Below are 22,576 nucleotides of genomic sequence, written 5' to 3'. Positions count from 1 at the left end.
GCACAGGTTTTCAGAGAATGCGATTGTGAGTCCCGAGAATTTACAGGTGTGAGCTTTGTTATAGAATGCGGTTGAACAGTTGAGCTTGGTTATTGAATAACCGAACAGTGTGTGACTCATATACAGGACTGACAACCTCATATTGTTACTGTGTGAATGTGGCCATGGTATGTACTAAAATAACACTGCAGTTCAGTGATTAAATCTGTGTATCCTCAGAGTTTACAAGAGGAGATGAGCCAAAACTGCAAGACGATGTTCAACATCAACCAGCGTTTGCAGCAGGTCTTTGGGGAGGCCATCAATACCGCCTACCCTGACCTAGAGAACCCACCACTTGTGGTCACCCCCAACCAGCAGGCCAAGTTTGGCGATTATCAGTGCAACAGTGCCATGGCGATGTCTCAGGTCCGTTTCCTTTATATCAGGGCTGTCCAATCCTGCTCATGGAGGGCCACTGTCCAGTTAATCAAGGTCTTAATAGGCATACTAGAAACTCCCAGGCAGGTGTGTTGAGAGGCAAGTTGGAGGTAAACTCTGCAGGACAGTGGCCCTCCAGGACCGACTTTGGACACCCCTGCTTTATATGATGTTTATATTTGGGTTAACTGTCCCGGTGCTCCCCTTTTTGTTGTTTCAAACCTTCTGTCGAAAGGAAAAGTTTTGAAGAATGTTGATTGTTTCTTTTGTCCAGTTGTATGGAGTTATTTTTGTATATGTATGTTTAAAGATGATGAAAGCTAAAGGACAGAAGGTCAGCCCCAGGGAGATAGCGGAGAAGATTGTCCAAAACATTCCCAACAATGAGTTAATTGAGAGAACAGAAATCGCAGGACCAGGTTTGTTCAGAACACCAGTATCACCAGGATCTTTTTTCCCCCCATCATTTAAAAAATGTATTATAAATAATCAAGTACATTTTGCATTGTAGGGTTTATCAACGTTCATCTCAAGAGAATGTTTGTCTCTAAACTTCTCTCAAGCCTGCTTGTGAATGGAGTTCAGCCTCCACCACTGGAGAAGAAAAAAAAGGTAGGCGTTTCACTGTAGTGATGAAATGCATGACAACATAGTTCTATAAAGCAGTGTGTTATCAAGGTGTCTTTACCCTTATTGGTGTTTTTCAGGTCGTTGTGGACTTCTCCTCACCTAACATTGCCAAAGAGATGCATGTCGGTCACCTGCGCTCCACCATTATTGGAGACAGCATGTGCCGACTCTTTGAGTTCCTGGGTTATGAAGTGCTAAGGTTGGTGTGTGTTAGATGTGAATTTAAATAAAAATTAAAACCTCTGTTGTAGAGGTCGACCAATTGTTCGGCACCAATAACCGATGGCTGGAATATTCTTACAAACTTCTTAGAATTTATTTTAAGAACTTTCTTAACTTCTTCCTTAATAAGTAGATTTTCGTGAACCGGCACCAGTTCCTTTATGATTTTGCAATCCTTTTTTTCCCCTTATAAAAACATAAACCTGTGTGAAAAGAGAATTATATTCTTTTGGCAGCGGCTATTTGCACCAAGTGTAAATAGCAACTAGATTCTATTTACACTAAGTGAAAATAACATATTTTCTTAGCGGTAGATGATATTTACTCTGTGCAAATAGTTGTAGATGCTATTTACTAAGTGAAATAACATACTAAGTGAAAATAGTGATATATTCTATTTACGCCATATAAAAGTAGCAGTTCTTTGCAATATGTGTAAATAGTAATAACATGCAATTTATACTTTACATACTATTTGCACCTCAGTATTGTTGTACATTAACATTATGCAATAATAACATAGTGTAAACAATTATATTTATTAAATTATTAAATGGATGCCGCCTTAATGGGACAATAAAAGCCCTCCCTACACCTATCCCTACCCAATAAATGCTTCTATTAGGCACTTTGTTAGGCACTTTATTTCCACTTTTAGAACATTTTCTGGTAACACTTTACAATAAGGTTCATTAGTTAACATTAGTTAACTACATTAGTTAACATGAACTAATAATGAACTGCACTTATAAAGCATTTATTTATCTTTGTTAATGCTAATTTCAACATTTACTAATGCATTATTAAAATCTTGTTAACATTAGTAAGTGCACTGTGAACTAACATGAACAAACCATGAACAGCTGTATTTATATTAACAAACGTTAACAAATATTAACTAATGCTGAACAGAGGTGTTGTTCATGGTTAGTTCATGTCAACTAATGCATTAAAGGTCCTGTTCTTCGTGATCCCATTTTTCAAACTTTAGTTAGTGTGTAATGTTGCTGTTAGAGCATTTATAATACCTGTAAAATTATAAAGCTCAAAGTTCAATGCCAAGCGAGATATTTTATTTAACAGAAGTTCCCTTTCAAAGCCTACAGCGAACGGCCGGTTAGGACTACATCCTGGTATTTCCTGCTTTAATTACGTCAGTAGAGCAGTTTGTCGACTAACCTCCGCCCACAAGAACACACGAAAAAGGGGGCGTGGTCTTGTTGCTCCCGCGTGGAGAATAGGAAGTGTTGCGTTCGTATAGTTTGTTTGTCGCCATGTCGTCGAGACGCTGTTATTTTCCTCCCGGAGTCAAATCACTTTTGTTTGGCTTTCCCAGGGACGCTGTACTTAGAGATCATTGAGCGCATGTATCCCCGTTATGGTGAGAGGCGTGACCTTTCCGGTATAACGTGCGCTCTGCGTGCCCTAAGCTGCTGTCGAATCACAACACGGGAACCGCTGGCACAATCAGAACTCGTTACGTATTTCTGAAGGAGGGACTTCATAGAACAGGGAAATCTTTCAAGCCGTTTTGAGGACAGTGAAAACAGCGGTATACAGATAAGTAAATTGTGTGAAAAATACTGTTTTTTTACACGCGAAACATGAACACATGTTATATTGCACACTGTAAACACAATCAAAGCTTCAAAAAAACACGAAAAACGGGACCTTTAACTAATGTTAACTAATACAACCTTATTGTAAAGTGTTACCCATTTTCTTAATTTTTATTGAAAGTAAATGCCTTTCCGATGTGATATGTGATAGGAAAAGGGATAAGAGTGAGCTCTGCAAAAGGCAGAATCGAACCCGGGTTGATCGTGTCAAAACCAAGATCTTAATGCCTTACGCTTTACTAATTGAGCCACTGAAGATGTTAAAATGCTTTTTAGGCAGAGCTAGTGCGAATAGCACTTGCCAAAAAGTGCCCGCTATTTGCACTTGGTGTGAATAGACACTCCGTTTTCTTTTATATCATTTTTGTTGGCCAGAAGTAATGTGTGTTCATCAGTGTTTGAGTGCATCTGTTTCATCCTTTCGTCCTCTATCTGTCAGGTTGAACCATGTCGGAGACTGGGGGACACAGTTTGGGATGCTCATTGCTCATCTGCAAGACAAGTTCCCAAATTATCTCAGTGTTTCCCCTCCTATTGGTGACCTTCAGGGTTTCTACAAAGTGAGTACATGTTATAGACAACCTGAAGGGATGTGCCAAAAATTGTATATCGACTGCTGATCGTACCAGTCGATGTTTCCCCAACATTTCACCAGTGTTTACACTGCGTTACTTAATTCGTAAAAAAAAAAAAAAAAAAAAAATAGGTCAGCTGATAAATGGTGGCATCAGGGGGTCTGTAAAGAATAGCGGTCATGATTTAGACTGAGAAGAACATCTTTAATAGTTCTGATTATGTGACCTCAGCTAGAATGTCAAAAATATTAAAGGGTTAGTTCACCCAAAAATGAAAATGCTGTCATTAATTACTCACCCTCATGTCGTTGGACACCCGTAAGACCTCCGTTCATATTTGGAACACAAATGAAGATATTTTAGTTGAAAGCTGATGGCTGAGAAAGGCTTCAGACAGGCCTCCATTGGCATTCAGTACATTTACACTTCCAAGATCCATAAAAGGCACTTAAAACGTCGTTACAAAGTCTATCTCACCACAGTGGCTCTACAATAATTTTACGATGCGACGACAATAGTTTTTGTGCGCAAAAAAAAATCAAAATAACACCTTTAACCAACTTGTTCTCGACTTCCGTGTGTGCCTCCACAACGCATGCGCGAGAATATGACGCAGATCCGGCGCTCGGACAGATGACCCAGAAGCGATTTGTTTACGAGCAGAGGAAGACGCGCGTGTCTAAGCTGTTGGATTCTACATTGATCGTGCTTTAGGTCTCGGCGTAGTTCTCAAAATGGGGTTAAAGTGTGTATTTCATGGATTCCCGAACGCCGGCGCTACGTCATATTCTCGCGCATGCGTCGTGGAGGCACACACGGAAGTCGAGAACAAGTTGGTTAAAGGTGTTATTTTGATTTTTTTTTGCGCACAAAAACTATTGTCGTCGCATCGTAAAATTATTGTAGAGCCACTGTGGTGAGATGGACTTTGTAACGACGTTTTAAGTGCCTTTCATGGATCTTGGAAGTGTCAATGTACTGAATGCCAATGGAGGCCTGTCTGAAGCCTTTCTCAGCCATCAGCTTTCAACTAAAATATCTTAATTTGTGTTCCGAATATGAACGGAGGTCTTACGGGTGTCCAACGACATGAGGGTGAGTAATTAATGAAAGAATTTTCATTTTTGGGTGAACTAACCCTTTAAGCAGGACTACTAAACATTTTCTTGAGCATCAAATCAGCATATTAGGATGATTTCTGAAAGATCATATGACACTGAAAACTAGTAATGATGCTGAAAATTCAGCTTTACCATCATAGGAATAAATTAAATTTTTAAAGGTATTGAAATAGAAAAGAGTTATTTTAAATTGTAATATATCACAATATTACAGTTTTATAAATGCTACCTTGATGAGCAAAAACATTCAAACAATCATACCCCCCAATGATATTGTTTATATGATTATTGTTATTAAAACAAACAATTATGTTATTGTTGGATTCTAATAAACATTTAGTTAGAAAAAAATATAATTATGCTTACATTTTTAAATACAAATTATCTGACACTTTGTCACCAGTATAATCTGGAATTTATGGGAGTAGTTCACCCAAAAATGAAAATGATTTTACATTGTTTAAACTCATGAGACGTTGGTTAATCCTTGAATCACAAATCAATATTATCAATGAACGTCTAGGTAACCAAAATTTAGAAGATCCAAAAAGGTAATAAATGCATTGTAAATTTAATCCATATGAATATTAATTAATCCACGTAATCCAGCTCTTGTGAAGAGAAATGTTAATAATAAATAGAAATTCGTTTTTCAGTGGTCTTTTTCAAGCACAAGATTTACATATGAAGGAGGAAACCATGGTGTTTGAGGCTCATGGTATGTCAGTTCCTCTGTAACTCTTATTATTCAACTATGCCAAGGTAAATACAGTTTTCCATTCCAGGGCACCTTTAAAACAAAGTGTTACCAACTAATAAGTATACAGTAATAAAGTACTAAAAGTCATTAACAAACTAAGTTATAGTTCATTCCTAGTTAATAAATTGTAGTCTCTAGTACATTGTTAATATATTAATAGACTGTACAAATAGTGAACTTTAGTGCACTTTAGCAATTTATTACTCCACTGTAAAAGAAACACAAATTATACATAATGATTCATATTGTTCAGTGTACTTAATAGATGGTAAATCACTTACTACACAAAAAAATCTTTAATTTGTAAGTAATGGCTAAAAGGGGTGACACTTTATTTCGATAGTCCACTTTGACATTCTACTAACTATAAGTAAAGCCTTGTTTATACTTTCGCCTGGCTCTACAGTGCGAGTCTCAGCTGACTGCTGTAACGATATGGATCCACTGAAGGCAAGCTTTAAGAACCCAGTGCAGTTTATATGCAAAACAGAAAGTGAACAAAACAAAGACTTGACCAGACTTGAAACTCACCAACAGCGGTATAAACGAACAATACTAGACAAAACGCATGGCAAACATGAGGGCTTAAATACACAAGGACTAATGACTAAACAAGACACACCTGTGAACAAAGACAATGAACCAATGACAGAAATCACATGACTAAATAAACCAATGACAACATGACACAAGAGACAAGGGAATCACATGACAAACCAGGGACTATGACATTGAACATAACAAAATAAGAACATGAACATGAAACAAAACCAAAACATTAGACATTACAACTGTATATATGACGCACTCGCTGTTGTACTATTCTTTGAAACAATAAGGGCCACGTAATTGTTCTTTAAACCATCAGGAATCCGCATCGAGAAGTAATGTATTTTATTTTAGTACACTTCACCAAAACCACACTATACATTTTTTTTGTAAAACCCAGTAAACCTTGAGATTATTACTTATGACATTAGAACAAAATATATAGATGAGATCATGCATACTGTAATGCACTGCTCTGAGACAGAAGATCCAAACGCAGCTTATTAAAGGGTAATCCACACTCGTAGTCATCAAACAGGCAAGAGGTCATAACATGTAATCAGTCCAATAAGGCAAACAAAGGCAAGAGAGACAGGCAAACGGGTAATCCACGGAACAGGCAAGAAATCCAAAACCAGAGACATGAAACCAGAGAAACGCTCAGAAATGCAGTATACAGAAATGCAGTATAGACAAACAAGACTTCGCCCTTAATGACAGCGTGAACATGGTTTATATAGGCTGGGGTAATGGGGTAATGAGGTGATGAGACACAGGTGCAAACAATGAGTGATGATGAGTCCGGGCAAAGGATTATGGGTAATGGAGTTTGTGATGGAGTGACAGTCCAGGGTGGAGTGCCCTCAGGTGGTAATCAGGGGCACTCTCACTTGTGATTGTGACACATACAACTAAATGAACGATCTCTTACATATTTTCTAATTTCACTAAGCATTTTCATTTAATTTCATGAACATTTTTATTAAACATGGACCTTTATGTTCATTAAAAAGGCTTATTATGCTATTGTAGGCTCATTTTGTAAATGTACAAATGTAAAATGTAAAAGCATCTAATTTACACATGCGTAAACTGGGCGCCGGTGTATGACGAGATGTACATGCTCAGCTAGATTTTCCTCAAAGTCGTGTATCTTCAGAAGTGTAGCCGTGCGAAAAAGTAAAAAAAAAATGCTGTGCACACCGCCAAGCGAAATGGGGTCTCGCCAAGCGGCAACCTCCCCCAGTTTCTCTTGAAGCCAATAAAGAAGTGAATTAAACTGCAATTCATCGACTGGCCGCTAGGGATGGGCGATATGGACAAAAAAATGTATCCCGATATTTTCTAGTATTTATTGCGATAATGATATTAATGTATGACGATGACGATAATGACGATAAATGTAGTATCATTCCCCATGTTTTTGGATACAAGTGAGAGCTGCATGCATTCTTGAGAGACTCAGAAAAACAAACAATGATCTAGTAAAACGTACCTGTCATCAAATAGGCTCCTATAATACATAATATATAAATATATATTGTTTTCTTTTTTTTTTTTTATGTAAAATTCCACTCCAGCCTTTTCAGAAATGGAAAAGTTGCAGACGTAATTGTCTTCTGTAAAAGTGCAGGTAATGTTCAAACAATAATAATTAAAATCAATGACAAGTTTTAAATGTAAACCGATTCTTTATTTAATCATACACTCATGGTGCAAACAGTGGTAAAAATAGCAGAAACAGCAAAAGTAATTATCCCAAAAATTTCTTCAGATTACAAAAAAGTTGACAATAATGATTTAGTGAACGAACTTCAGTAATTTGAGTTAATAATACCACAAATTCTTCTACTAATAAAAATAAACTGGACAAAGGAATAATGAGCTTCTGGGTTCATGAATATTCATCACGTTGTCAGCGCTCATTCAAACTGATTTGCTGAAATCAAAACACAGTAATAGGTGCACGCCAGCCAATGAGATTCCCGTTTGTGCATTCGTTTCTTCCTGTTCAAGAAAGGCTGAATAATTCCAAATAAACGCCATTATTTTACAGGAAAATACAACAAAGGATATTTTTTACATGTAGCACGTCAATTCTGTGAGGTATAAGACTCTCTCGCTCTCTGAGTGTGTGTGAAACACTGAGCTCTCAGTCGCGTGCCTCACACTAGTGTTTAATGTGCGTCAAATACACTGCGCATTCATTGAGTTGAACTGAAATAGTATGCTTTACCGATCGATTGAGAAAGAGCTCTTATTCTAAGAGCTTAGTCCAAGTGCTCAGCGAGTGAAAATACATCTGTATGTACAGGTTCAGATTGCCCTCAGGTAGCCCCTCGTTTAGCTATGAACTCTTCCGCAGCTTCTGCCTTAGTTGTTTTCGCTCTGCACGTGAGATGCGGATTCAGTGCCGCCGCTCCCATTGCGCTGCGTGAAGGACACCAAGTGCTGCCGGGGGGGCACCACAAGAAATTTCTCTCTCCAACCCCCGTTCAGCTATACAAAGTGACGAACGCAGCCACCGCGGCCATCATAAAGTAATAACGCTTAGGGCATCAAGACGGCCAGCGGTGGCACTTTGCGGATGGGTCGCGCCATCAACTAGGCTTTATCGTTATTATCGCGGGAAAACAAATTCTTATCGTGGGGAGAATTTTTACCGGTATATCGCAAACGATAAGATATCGCCCATCCCTACTGGCCGCTAGGGACAGGCTCCAGAAGGGAGCAGAAGTTCATTGAGCCCCATGTTAAAATGCCCAACTTTACAGCAGAAAAGTTTAGTTTTTTGTCTATACAGCTAATTTTGCCCTTCATGACAACTGTGAGGGTGAATTTTTTTATAACTAATTCGTTTACACTATATAAAGCCTTAAAGTTCTGCATAATTAAGGGCGTGGCCACTTTGAGTAACAGGGGGATTGCCGTTTTTCTACTGTCTGTGGTTTCTCCCAAGGTTTATTCTTCTCCATTAGGTCACCTGATGGGGTTTTGGTTTCCTTGCCACTGTCGCCTCTGGCTTGGCGTGCTCAGTTGGGGACACTAAGTTTTTCAACTAAATATCCAAATAAATCTAATTATTAAACTAAATTAAGCATATAAACTAAATTACTGATCTAATTACTGATCTAAAGCCCACACTGTCACTGTATGATAATTGAAATGAACTGATGACATCACCGTTTTCTCCAGAACGGCTATACGGCTGAATAAAATTCTGTTGCGTTATTTTCCCGTTTGTGAAGCTGCTTTGAAACAATCAGCATTGTTAAAAGCGCTATATAAATAAAGTTGACTAGTCATCACGTCACCTCAGCTCTAGCCACGTCCCGTCTCTTTACCCATTGTCAGTTATCCGGGAGTGACGCACGGCTTGGCAGGGCCGACTTTACGCTTCAAAAACTATCTTCAGAAACCTATGGGTGACGTCACGGACACTACATTTTTTACAGTCTATGGGTGTCGCGCACTCAACGCAGCAGTCATTATTTTTTTATTTTTTTATTTTAGTTGAAGATGGTGTTGTTTAAATGGCACCACATTAAATATTCAGTTTCACGACAGAAATGTATCAATCAAAAACTTAATTAACAAAATTAAATTTCCTATTATCACTGTAAAGCTGCTTTGAAGCAATCTGTGTTGTAAAAAGTGCTATATAAATGAAGGTGACTTGACTTGACTATTAGTAGACTGTCTGCTTGACCCATTTGTGCTGTCAACATAAAGTGTAACCATAAAAGGCATTTATTGTACATTATTAATTATTGAAGGCACAGTATGTAAGATTTTTGGATTAAAATATCCAAAAAACACTGGAACAATGTTATATACTTTGTTGACTTGTGTACTTACATGATCCCAAATGTTTCCAAAAATGTTTAAATCCAGAGAAATAAGCCATTTTAATCAGGACATGGACCGTGTCCGTGCATCACCTATCAATGACATCATACCTGCGTTACCCTCGATTTCCTGTAGAATCCATTTTTTAGGTTTCCTGGTTGGAAACACCAAAGACGCTTTAATATATTATGTGTTTTATTAGACAGGTGAGCAACAGTTTGGATACATTCACTGACAGAAAACTAATCATTGTTATATAGCTTGAGTACCATGTTTTACCATGCTAATACCGATATATCTTACTGCAGTGTGCAACAAGTGTCTCATAGTAGCTGTAGAGCAAACAAACAGAGCATTATAACATAACTTTCAACACACTCAAATAATGTTTCTAATATGATAAACAGTGCTGTATTACCTCACATACACATAAGTGGAAGAAGCGGAAGCGACGTCTGCAGCATAATAAAAGCTCCGCAAAATCAAGGCGTCACCAAGCTACGTCTATGTTTTGAATAAACGACTTCTAGCGGTGAACAATTACATATTGTGGCTTTAATTATCGGCTTATTTCTGCTTTTTTATCTTTCAAATGTTTTTTAAGTTGTAAATAATGCTAATATGCTTAATATATGTTCAGTTAATTATTAATTAATGCTTTGTTAAAGCTTATCTGCTGCATAAATAATAGTTAATATGCCTTTACTATACAGTTGCAAGAAAAAGTATGTGAACCACTTGCAGAATCTGTGAAAATGTGAATAATTTTAACTTAATAAGAGAGATCATACAAAATGCATTATTTTTTATTTAGTACTATCTTGAATAAGATATTTTACGTAAAAAAATGTTTACATAGTCCACAAGCCAAATAAATTGCTGAATTTATTAAAATGACCCCGATTAAAAGTTTATGAACCATTGATTCTCAATACTGTGTGTCGTTCCCTGGATTTTGTTTTTTTGTTTTGTAATGGTTGTTCTTGAGTCTTTTGTTTGTCCTGAGCAGTTAAACTGCACAATGTTCTTCGGAAAAAATCCTCCAGGTCCTTCACATTCTTCAGTTTTCCAGCATCTTTTGCATATTTAAACCCTCTCCAGCAGGGACTGTATGATTTTGAGATCCATCTTTTCACATTGAGGACAATTGAGGGACTCAAACACAACTATTAAAAAAGGTTGAAACATTCACTGATGCTCCAGAAGGAAACACGATGCATTAAGAGCCGTGGGTGAAAACGTATTGAATTTGAAGATCAAGGTAAATTGTACTTAATTTGTCTTCCGGGAAACATGCAAGTATATTCTGTTGCTTCTGAAGTGCAGTACTAAATGAAAAAAAAAAATTATAATTAAACAAAATAAGAAAAATATTTGACCTCTTCATCCTGTTCAAAGGTTTCCTTCTGGAGCATCAGTGAATGTTTCAACCTTTTTTAAAAGTTGTGTTTTGAGTACCTCAATTGTCCTCAGTGTGAAAAGATGGATCTCAAAATCAAACAGTCACTGCTAGAAAGGGTTCAAATATGCAAAAGATGCTGGAAAACTGAATAATTTGCAGGACCTGGAGGATTTTTCTGAAGAACGTTAGTCAGTTTAACTGCTCAGGACAAACAGGGGACTCGAGAACAACCATCACAAAACAAACAGCCGTGGATCCTCCAGGGAACGACACACAGTATTGAGAATGAATGGTTCATAAACTTTTGAACAGGGTTATTTTAATAAATTCAGCAATTTTTTTGTCTTGTGGACTATATGTAAACTTTTTTTTTCTTATTCAGGACAGTACTAAATAAAAAATAACGCATTTTGTATGATCTCTCTTATTTTTTTTAAATTATTCACATTTTCACAGATTCTGCAAGCTGTTTATATACTTTGTCTTGCAACTGTATGTTCAGTAAATCATCAACTAGTGGAGTGTTCAAGCTTAACTACCGCATAATTATGGACCCTTAAAATAAAGTGTTAACCAAAAAGTCTCTCCTATAATTTCCTGTTCCTTCTATACAGGCACTGTCATAGAAATAGTGTCAAAATTCACACAAAATGACAACAAACTGCAAGAATCTGTTTTCTGCAGGTCTGTCCGAACACTTTGTGCACAGTTCATTTGTTGTGATGCATTTGATGCTTTTCTTATTGCTTGTTGAGCCATTTTGCTCACCCAACAGAATGGTTGGTTGCTAAACTGCTGTTACACAGTGGAGAGAAAAAATGAAAGTGAAATTTGACAACCTTTACCCTTTTTTATTTTTATTATTATTATGTATTTTTACATAGAACACTATACCGATTGCGGAGTAGCTTGCTTTACCCTCTGATCTGTGGTTGCATTGTTTGCATTTTGTCTCCGCAAAAATGAAGTGGTCGAAGTAGTTTTTCATGGTACCCTGTAATATACAGTCTTTTGGCAGAAGGCTTTGACAGAATCTTGGTTTCACAAGTGCTAAGAGCTTTGATCCTGTGCAGCTGAATATTTTACCTTTCAAAGCTGTTCAACTTGTTTCCTCTCTCATCTCTATCAGGAGTCTAAGAAGAGGTTTGATGAGGATGAAGAGTTTAAGAAGAGGGCCTACCAGTGTGTGGTTAAACTCCAGAGCAAAGAGCCAGACTTCATCAAAGGCTGGAACCTGATCTGTGACGTTTCCCGGAACGGTACATGCGAGACACACTAAGAATGTCATTCTCACTTTATCAAGTATTGAATAGATTAAAACCATTTCATGCTGGTACAAACCTCCACAGACAGCATGTGCCATCTAGAGGCATTTACCGTAACATTGTTCTCTGAAACAACAGCCCGCAGTGTGGTGAGAATATCAGCTGAACCAGCAAGAAATGGCAATATGAAGTAGTTTAACTTTATGTATCTAAGGATAATGTAAATTGTTCACTGGTAAAGGAAGCAGACAAAACATCAAAGATCAAACAACTACACTTTCGTTACATTTTTTTTTTTCTTTTGCAAGAAAATAATATTTTTATTCAGCAAGGATGTATTATATTATTCCGAAGTGACATTAAATACGTTTATAATGATACAAAAAATTTACATTTTAAATAAATGAATCCTGAACAAAAAATATTGCCGTTTCCACTAAAATATTAACCGTTTTCAACGTTGGTAATAGTAGTAAATGTTTCTTGAGCAGCAAATCAGCATATTAGATCATGTTACACTTAAGACTGGAGTAATTCAGATTTGCCATCAAGGGAATACAATACATTTGAAAATATATTCAAATTGAAAACAGTTGAAATTGTAATAATATTTCACAGTATGACAATTAAATGCTGCCTTGGTGAGCAAAAGACTTTAAAAACATTTAAAACATCTAACTAAACGCAGTCTTATATAATAGGTTTTGTATTAAAAATATCATTACCATTTTTATTTATAGCATTAACTATTTAGAAATATATTAATAATTAAAAATATTTATATTAATATATGTAAAACATTTTATTTATTTATTTATTTTACATTTAATTAAAATGCATTTATTTTTGTGAATTTATTTTTGTTTTAAAAGAGCTGTACAAGAATCTTTTTTTTAATGGGTAAAAATATAATTTTCTTCTCAAAGTAGCATTCATACATGCACATCTACTCAGGCGGTCTTCCCTCAAATTCCTCCAATGAGATTGAAGGCCAAAACTGCAGACTGACCAAATGTAGTCAGTTATCAATATCACTTTTTACATCAGGGTTTAGACTCTAAGCAATATTTGGTAACACTTTAGAATAATGGTCTGTCATTAATAGGTAAATATGCAGGAATTAATGCAGGAAAAATGAGCAGTACTACATTAACACTTCAGCTACTACTATTAACTAATATGGGAAACAAGCTTAACTAATGGGTAAGTAATATCGAATTTAGGACTAAGATAGTTCCTTATTAGGTAATCATTAATTACTGAATGAGATTAGCCTCATTAAGAACTAATAACTATGACAAATCAATGAATTACTTATTATCATGTGTCTGAAACATAATCAATCATCTTTTTTATTCTGAATATAGTCATACAATTCATCACTAATACACAGTTACCTAAACACTGCAGGAACTACTAACTGGACCAAAAACATATTTTTTCACTTTAAAATAATTGTTCAGATCACTAGTAGTTCTTGAAGAGTTAAGTACTGTATAAGGACAGTTAGAGGTCAGTATATAACTGCGTCTTAGTAGTAAGTTAACTATACCAGTAAAAAAATTTTGAAAGAAATACTGCTGAAAATGAGTCAACATTTATCCGCATTACTTCCAGACAGGAAAGGAGGAAATACAGGGATTGTGTGTTTTTCTAAAGCAGGGATGCTTATGTTACAAATATTGAAATTCATTTAAGAGCTTTCATGTCCGAGATGGTATCATTTAAACGCTTTATCTGTCATTTAGACTTAATTCTATAGTACATTCCTCACACATTTGTTCTCCTTTTCCCTGCAATTTCTTTATTTATTGCAGAGGAAAAATGTTTTAGCTAAAACAAGTTAGAACATTTTAAACCTGAAGGGCACAGATGCCCTTCACCACCATCCGGCGACAGCAGCTCTAGACTCTGATGTGACAGCATCTACCTTTACCCCTTAATCAAACCTCGTTCCCCCACTGAGGCTTGTCTAATGAAGGTCAATTAGTGTTTTTTTTTTCTTTCTGCTGATGCTGTCCAATCAGGCTTTGCTAAATCAGGAGAGTGCTGCATTTGATTTCCCTGTGGTGTGACTGTTGTAATTAAACCGCCTTGTCCCTTCCGCTTCTGTCCGCTTTGCTGATGCAGAGTTTCAAAAGATTTACAACTGCCTGGAAATTCGCATACAAGAGAGAGGAGAGTCCTACTACCAGGACATGATGACAGCCGTGGTGAAAGAGTTTGAGGGAAAAGGTACAGATGGTCTATTCTCTTAGTCACTTATAGTAAGCTATTATTATGACATATTTTGTTTGCTTGCTTTGAGAACAGATATCATAGTCTATTGACGTTTGAATAAATATAAGTTGCTTTATTTCCTGTGTTTATGTATTTTTTAATAGAAACAGGAAGTGTGGGCGGGATATATTAAAGGGTTAAAAGTGTATTTTGGGAACTTTTAGGGATACATCATAATATTGATGGGCTCAAAACTAACACGCATGGATCTGGAGCCACAAAACCCCTATTTTGAATCAATAATTTCTTAAATCTTTTGTTGTTCAGATAGACAGTTCCAGATTGCAATTCTGTTTTGTGCTGATAGTGGTACCAAAAATAATAGACTTCACTTCTAAGATGGGATAAAAGAAAGTGTGTGTGCGTTTTATTTTTTATTATTCTTATTTTAATTGTATTTTATTTGTTATAATTGTATTATTCAATTATTTTAATTTTTGTTTATTTATTTTTAGTTTATTGATATATATTTTGATTGATTTATTTTATTTGTAACGTTTGTTTTTATTTTTAATTGATTTAATATTTATTTTAATTTGATTTATTTATGTGTTTATTAATTTTTAATTGCTTATTGTTGTTTGAATGTTTAATGTACAGCAGATCAGATCAAGAATAATTGACAATTGAACGGTCCCAGTTATCGTTGTACACAAGTTGACATCATGAGTTAAAGATTGAATATAACGTTGGACAGGCAAGGTTGATTATGTAATTTTAATCCACTAGTGTCATGAACTAGCGGCTGTACTTCCAAAACGGTGTGTTTAATGTTTAGAGTGCAACACATTTTTTTGTTTGTTTTTACAAACCAAATCTTTTCTGTGCCAATCGACAATAATTGATTGAGCCAGAACATTCCTTAAAAAAAAAAGCATTGCACATCTAACCGCACATGTCCAGTGGGGGGCAGTGTTGTTCCAGGATTGATTTTATCCCCTAGTTCTACTATAAATCCAAAGTCACATTCCCCACCGATCCTCTTCTCTCTCATCAGGGCTGGTGGAGTTGGACGAGGGCAGGAAGATAGTTTTTGCTCCGGGCCAGTCTATTCCCCTGACGATTGTCAAATCGGATGGAGGCTATACTTATGATACCTCCGATCTGGCTGCCATCAAAAATCGTCTGTTTGACGAGAAGGCTGATATCATCATCTACGTGACCGACAGCGGCCAGGTGTGTGGGTGTAGGTCTGGATATATGGGTTTGTAATGGAGAGTATTGGGGCACAAACCTTCCCAAAGTTATCCGAGGACACATGCAGCAGGGTTCAAGGGTGCTGGGCGAGACACAAAAACATCTCAGAATTCATATGTCTGTATGTTTATAAATGTGTGCAATCGACTCCTCACCTACTCAAATATTAATGCGGTCTAGGTCAGAAACACAGTCTGCTCGCATCTCTATCAACACTGCTAGTTTACATTTCTGCTTTGTTTAGATAGGAAAGATGCTTTCTCTAGCTAAAAATGAATTAATGATTCATCAGAAGGATCTTGATTCAAACTGTGTAGAACTTATTTGTATTGATGGTCATATAACTAAAGGTTCTCTGTGTGTGCTTTTTCTTCTTGGCATTAACTACGATGTACGACAGGCAATGCACTTCCAGGTGGTCTTTGCTGCTGCTCAGATGATAGGCTGGTATGATCCCAAGGTCACACGGGTAGAACATGCAGGTTTTGGCGTTGTGCTCGGGGAGGACAAGTAAGTGAATTGATCAGTATGGAAGTCACCTTTTGCCAGCATCATGTTTCCAGCAGGATGAGCCATAGTGCTGCAACAACGAGTAATCAATAAAATTGATAAAGGATAATCAACACATTTCATTATTGATTAGTTGATTGGTCTTTGACGTGACCTTAATGCATTTCTATGAAAAACAAAACGTTTACATACACTACGGTTCAAAAGATTTACTTTCGAACTATGTTCTAATTCTTTTTTTCAGCAAGGTTGCATTAAATTGAGCAAAAGTGACAGTAAAGTCGTTTTTAATGTTACAAAAGATTTCAATTTCAAATAAACACAAAAATATTAATGTTTTTGATAACACTTTAGTATGGGGAAACACATTCACTATTAACTATGACTTTTGCTTCAATAAACTGATAATTTACTGCTTATTAGTAGTTAGTAAGGTAGTTGTTAAGTTTAGGTATTGGGTAGGATTAAGGGATGTAGAATATGTTCATGCAGAACAGTGTTCATTTTGACAGCAAATTTTGATTTAGTTTTAGTCATAGTCTTTTGACTAAACTGCCATTTAATTTTTGTCATATTTTAGTCACCTGAATTGTTTTTAGTTTTAGTCTAGTTTAAGTCGACTAAATATCATAAGATTTCAGTCGACTAAATCTACAGTAGGTTCAGTTGACTAAGATCTAATGAGTTTTGTTAAATTGTAATAGGCTACATTAAGCATTTAAGCATTACATAACCGACTGTTACTTGAATACATGTCAAAACTGACATTTTAACATAATTGTTTTTGACCGTTCAAGCGCAAAAATACACAAAAGAGAGCTCAATTCACTTTTGTTTCCCTTTTACATCTATATAGTTTTTATAATGTATTTCTGTTTTAGTTAGTATATCAGGTTAAGCTAAAGCTTCAAATAAGTTTTTATTTATTTATTTCAGTTAACATTTATTTAATTTCAAGTAATGAATATTTTTTAATGGTTTTAGTTAATTATAACCCTGATAAGTTATTGAATAATATGTGTCAGATGCTGTTCTTAGTCTTTCCTCCTGACTATGAATGAAATGGCAATGAAATTAAATAAAGTTTATTGTGTAACCAAAAACGTATATATAATGCGTGACTTTTAATTATAAACAAGCTCGAAATACACATTGACACTTATTTTGAAATGTCTGCGTCTTACTATTGCAGTTGCAGCTGCAGCTGCTCTTTCAAGTTCAGATGAGGTAGATAAAATATGCATAGTTACAACCATCTAAAACATATTACTATAAAAACACCGTAAAGTAAACATTGTCATTATTCCTCAGCATTATTGCATAAATGTGCGCTATTCATTGATTGTGAACCACTCTGAAGCACAGTTGCGTGAGCCTGTAGAATGCGCAACAGCGCCACGTTTTCCCGCGATTAGATCAGCACGTTACAATTCAAATGTGCGCATCTGTTACACAGGACATCAGTACTGACTGGATCTCTTCCCTAATTGTCCCTCCCTAACATTTTCATCTAGTTATTATTCGTTGATGAAAATGACAGTAGATTTTCGTCGTTTTCATCATCGAAAATCTTTTTTTATTTGTGAAAAAATTAACTTTAATTACATTTTTCCAGTGAAAAAATTAACACTGATGCAGAATAAGGCATTAATATGTGCTTTATAAGTATAAACAGCCAATATCCTAGTACAATGCATGCTATTAAGCAACTAGTTAAATAGCGAGGATTGACCCCTAAAATAAAGTTTTACCATGTTTTCAACATTAATAATAATCAGAAATGTTTCTTGTGCAGCAAATCATCATATTAGAATGATTTCTGAATGATCATGTGCCATTGAAGACTGGAATAATGATGCTGAAAATTCAGCTTTGCATCACAGGAATTTTTTAATATATTCACATAGAAAATAGTGTTTTTAAATTGTAGTAATATTTCTCAGTATTACAGTTTTTTCTCTGTATGTGATCAAACAAATGTAGCCTTGGCGAACATAAGACTTCTTTCATAGACATTAAAGATCTTACCAACCCTGATGTTTTAATAATAATTTTATATAATGCCTTTAAAAGTTGCATCTCAAAGCACTTTACAAGAACATACACATAAAATACATTGAAATAGGGGAAAAAACATGCATCAAAACAAATGTAAAAGGCATACATGTAAAAAAATGTTTTAAGAGAAGATTTAAAGACACTGAAAGATTCTGTCTAATCTCAGTGGGAAGAGAGTTCCAAAGTTTTTATATTCTTCTAATGCAAGCATTTCTATTTTGCAAAACAACAGCAAAAGTGTAATTAAATGTCACTGTCAGTGCGAATACTTGGTTACATGGAGCGCAGAATAAATGGAATGAATTCATTTTGATTAAAGCAATGTTTGCTGTTCAGTGTCAGATTTGATGAAATGCAAATAATAGTATTTTTATATGAACGATAACTGGATTACTGCAAGATTAATGAAAAATAATAACACTTCAGTGTTCAGAGGAGATAATGCGTATGCTAGCGTTGGTTGTTTATCTGCTGAATGGATTTTTTTTTTTTTTTTTTTCAATTACTTTATTTTTACATTTTTACATTTTATACCATAACATTGTTTGAAGGAGAAAGCTTGGCAAGGTACCCAATAGAATATTTAATGTTTGATTTATCAAATAAATAATTGACCGAATGATCAGTTGTCATCAGAATAGTGGGTAGTTGCAGTGCTAGTGGTTTATGTAGTACTAGTTTGTAGACATAATATAAATATTGTATTGAATGATGTATTTGAAGTGCACTGTGTCCACACTTCCATGATTCTTTTTTTATAAACATGAACTTTCCATCTTAGGAAAAAGTTTAAGACTCGTTCAGGGGACACTGTGCGATTAATGGACCTTCTCGAGGAGGGTCTGAAAAGATCCATGGACAAACTGAAGGAGAAGGAGAGAGATAAGGTGAGCCCCTAAAGACTCCAAGGAAACTAGCACCTTCTGGCCCTGTTTACACGTGGTATTAAAGGTTCACCCAAAAATGAAAATTCTGTCATTAATTACTCACCCTCATGTCGTTCCAATCCCATCAGAACTTCGTTCATCTTTGGAACATAAATTAAGATATTTTTGATGAAATCCGAGAGCTTTCTGACCCCTCCATAGACAGCAATGCCACTACCACTTTCAAGCCCCAGAAAGGTAGTAAAGACATTTAAAATAGTCCATGGGACTACAGTGGTTCAATAATGGAATCATTTTTGAGTGAGGGTGAATAGTTAATGACAGAATTGTTATTTTTGGGTGAACTATCCCTTTAAGATGTGTTTTGGTCGATCAGATGGAAAATGGACGATGCTAAATACAGGTGTAAAGAGGGTCTAACATGTAGGGCTGGGCGATATATCGCATGACATTGTTAGGCGCATCTCGTCAGTAAAGCCGGTTCCTTGATTAGTAGTAAATCGCCATCACCTGCTTTCAGATAGAGCGGCATTTACTACACAGAGCCGTAGTTCACTGACAAGCTGAGCCATATCGCATTAATTATCGCAGGCGATACGTCCGTGATAATTAATGCGATATGGCTCAGCTTGTCAGTGAACTACGGCTCTGTGTAGTAAATGCCGCTCTATCTGAAAGCAGGTGATGGCGATTTACTACTAATCAAGGAACCGGCTTTACTGACGAGATGCGCCTAACAATGTCATGCGATATATCGCCCAGCCCTACTAACATGTTTTGAGCTTGTCCACTTTTGACCACTTCCAGAGGTAGTCGAAAACTCATTAGACCGGATTGCTTTCGTAGTGTAAACTAGAGTTTAGATTCTCTGCCCGAGCCCGAGCCCGAGCCTGAACTTGACCCGACCCGATCCGCGAGCCGATATTTCCCGCCCGGACCCTGGATCAAGCATTTGTGTTTTTTTTAATCATTACTTTATTAGTCTAATTGGGTGGGCAGAAAGCTATGCCATAATCAGAAATTATATATATTTTTAGCAAAGTAAGAACTAATACTACAACTAAGAAAAAAAATTTGTACAACAAGTCAGGATTGGTCTAAAAATGCGTGTTAAACTCACAGCACATGCAGTGATGAAGCGCAGCATTCTGAACAGAAACGCTCTTGAGACGCCAGTCATGAGCTGCTTGCATGAAATATTGTATTGAATGATGTATTTAAGCTTTGCTTGAATATTTATTTTCGTTTTGAATTGTTTAGTTTAAAAGTAGACATTTCAAGCTTTCTATACACCTATTTCTCATGTCTGTGAGGCAAGAAGCCTGCTGAGTTTCAGTTTATTTATGAGACCTGTTCAAGAGCAATCGTGATCGTTCCGAAGCCTTCATGTCACGATTATTGTCTGCTATAGCCTATTTGCTTCTTATTTATTAGATCCAGGCAATTGGCTGATGAAACATAGATTAAAATTAAGATACAATTTATAAAACCGAAACAAAATTCACTTTAAAGAAAGGCTTTCTACAAGACAAAACTTAATGAAGTGGTCAAAATCACTTCTGACCCACTCACATCTTTGCACTTTTCATAATCAGATGAAATTTAAAAATAACATTATAATATTTAAACATAAATATGAAACAAAATACATTGTTTAATGGCTACAACAAGTATAGTAGGGTACAGTACAGATAAATGTCATGTCTGACATTTTACCGGTGAGTGGTTCATGAGTGGAGCGCGCTGGCATAGAGCGGATTATTGAGCTGAGCGTCACACCGGTCCGCTTCGCTCATTACAGGCTCGTTCTCGTCAGAACGCCCACGTATTAAAAAATGGTCGGGTTTGAATCGGGCTCAGGCTCATAATTACAGTTCATGTGTCGGGATGGGATGGGCCGGGCCGGGCTCGGACACAATGTGCACGGGCTCGGGTATGGTCGTGCTTGATTTTTTGAGCCCGATCTAAGCTCTAGTGTAAACGCTCATGTGGTCGAATGTGAGTGCAAAAGACTGACTCTCCGCCTACTGACCTAATGCGCAAACAAACATTATGGGACGAGCGCTAGCCAGACTGGATTTGAACTTTGTTGGCTGAAGACCCAAGTTTGGTTTGAAGATGAAAAACGTACCAAGCGCAATGTTCTCTCTGGTCGTACAGCTATCAGAGCAGAAACAAAAGCTGTTACTCTCTGTGTGTTTTTCTGTTTTCTCCAGGCGCATTCATATGTAAATTACATGAGCTTATTTTGTCCATTAGATCGAAAGATCTGAAAAAGCCCATACATTTACCCGCTTATAAACCCTTCCCTCGAAGAAATCAGGACAGAAGTGGTTGAATGTGGAAAAAAGAGACACCAGGTGTAAACAGGTATGTGTCTGCATCGTCTACTTGTGATCCGATCGACCAAAACACATCTTCATACCAGGTGTAAACAGTGCCACTTATGTCACCCTGAAAGCTTCCATCCAACTCCTTTTGTGCGCTTCAGCACTTCAGCTCGATTCAGAAGAGATCAATGGATCTCAAATGAGACCAGATGTGCTAATGACAATTACTGCCTATATTACTCACAACTCCTTTGTGCTCAGAAATGAAGAGCATCCTAATGCCTCACTCACTTGATTGATATCTCACAAACGAGTGAGCTTCTGACAGGAAAGGAGTTTGAAAAAAGACAATTATATTGTTCCAGACCCAAGCAAGCAAAGTAAATGTCCTCGAATAGCCTTCCTTGGAAACAATAAAGGCGCGCACAAACCACACGCATAGATTTTGTCGATTTTATTATTACCAAGTATAAAAAAAGACTTCCATTCCCTAAAGTCAATCAGACTTTTGCCAAGTGCCTTGTTTGTCTGGAATATTGAAAGTATCATATGCTGCATTAAATTAGGCAGAAACGTTAGCAGGCGTGTAATCCTGCAAATGTTCCTGTGAGCATAATCAGTTCGAACCACTGATGTAGGACAGCGCCAATATTTGATCTGATCTGCTGATCTGAAGCTTTTTTTTTTTGTCTTGTTAAAGCACTCTGAACACTACGATTCTGGAGCAATTCTGAAAATTTCAACATTTGTGCTTTAGAAACAGTCGTAGTCTTGCAATTCCACACACATAAACAAACAGAAAAATGGTCACCGAACCATCAGTTTGTTAAGGGGTGTTAAACTGGTTCAGTACATACCTCGGTTTTGAAGTCACGGTTCGGTACGGGTTCAGTACAGCAGTT

The 22,576-nt window shown here is 36.4% G+C and overlaps 1 protein-coding gene across 1 annotated transcript in view; it reads left to right on the top strand.

Annotated features, from left to right (window-relative positions):
- rars1 (arginyl-tRNA synthetase 1) overlaps positions 1–22,576 on the top strand; it is a 43,634-nt gene that overhangs the window by 5,746 nt on the left and 15,312 nt on the right. The window contains exons 3-12 of the mRNA XM_079835344.1: positions 220–408; positions 731–839; positions 932–1,032; positions 1,128–1,249; positions 3,331–3,451; positions 12,277–12,406; positions 14,543–14,647; positions 15,690–15,868; positions 16,290–16,399; positions 19,239–19,344. Coding sequence (XP_079691470.1) covers positions 220–408; positions 731–839; positions 932–1,032; positions 1,128–1,249; positions 3,331–3,451; positions 12,277–12,406; positions 14,543–14,647; positions 15,690–15,868; positions 16,290–16,399; positions 19,239–19,344 — 1,272 coding nt within the window. The remainder of the gene's footprint in view (positions 1–219; positions 409–730; positions 840–931; positions 1,033–1,127; positions 1,250–3,330; positions 3,452–12,276; positions 12,407–14,542; positions 14,648–15,689; positions 15,869–16,289; positions 16,400–19,238; positions 19,345–22,576) is intronic.

Source organism: Gobio gobio (genome assembly GCF_949357685.1).
Source record: "Gobio gobio genome assembly, chromosome: 14".
Taxonomy (NCBI): domain Eukaryota; kingdom Metazoa; phylum Chordata; class Actinopteri; order Cypriniformes; family Gobionidae; genus Gobio; species Gobio gobio.
Note: the sequence above shows the minus strand (reverse complement) of the source record. Positions and strands in the feature narration are given on the sequence as shown.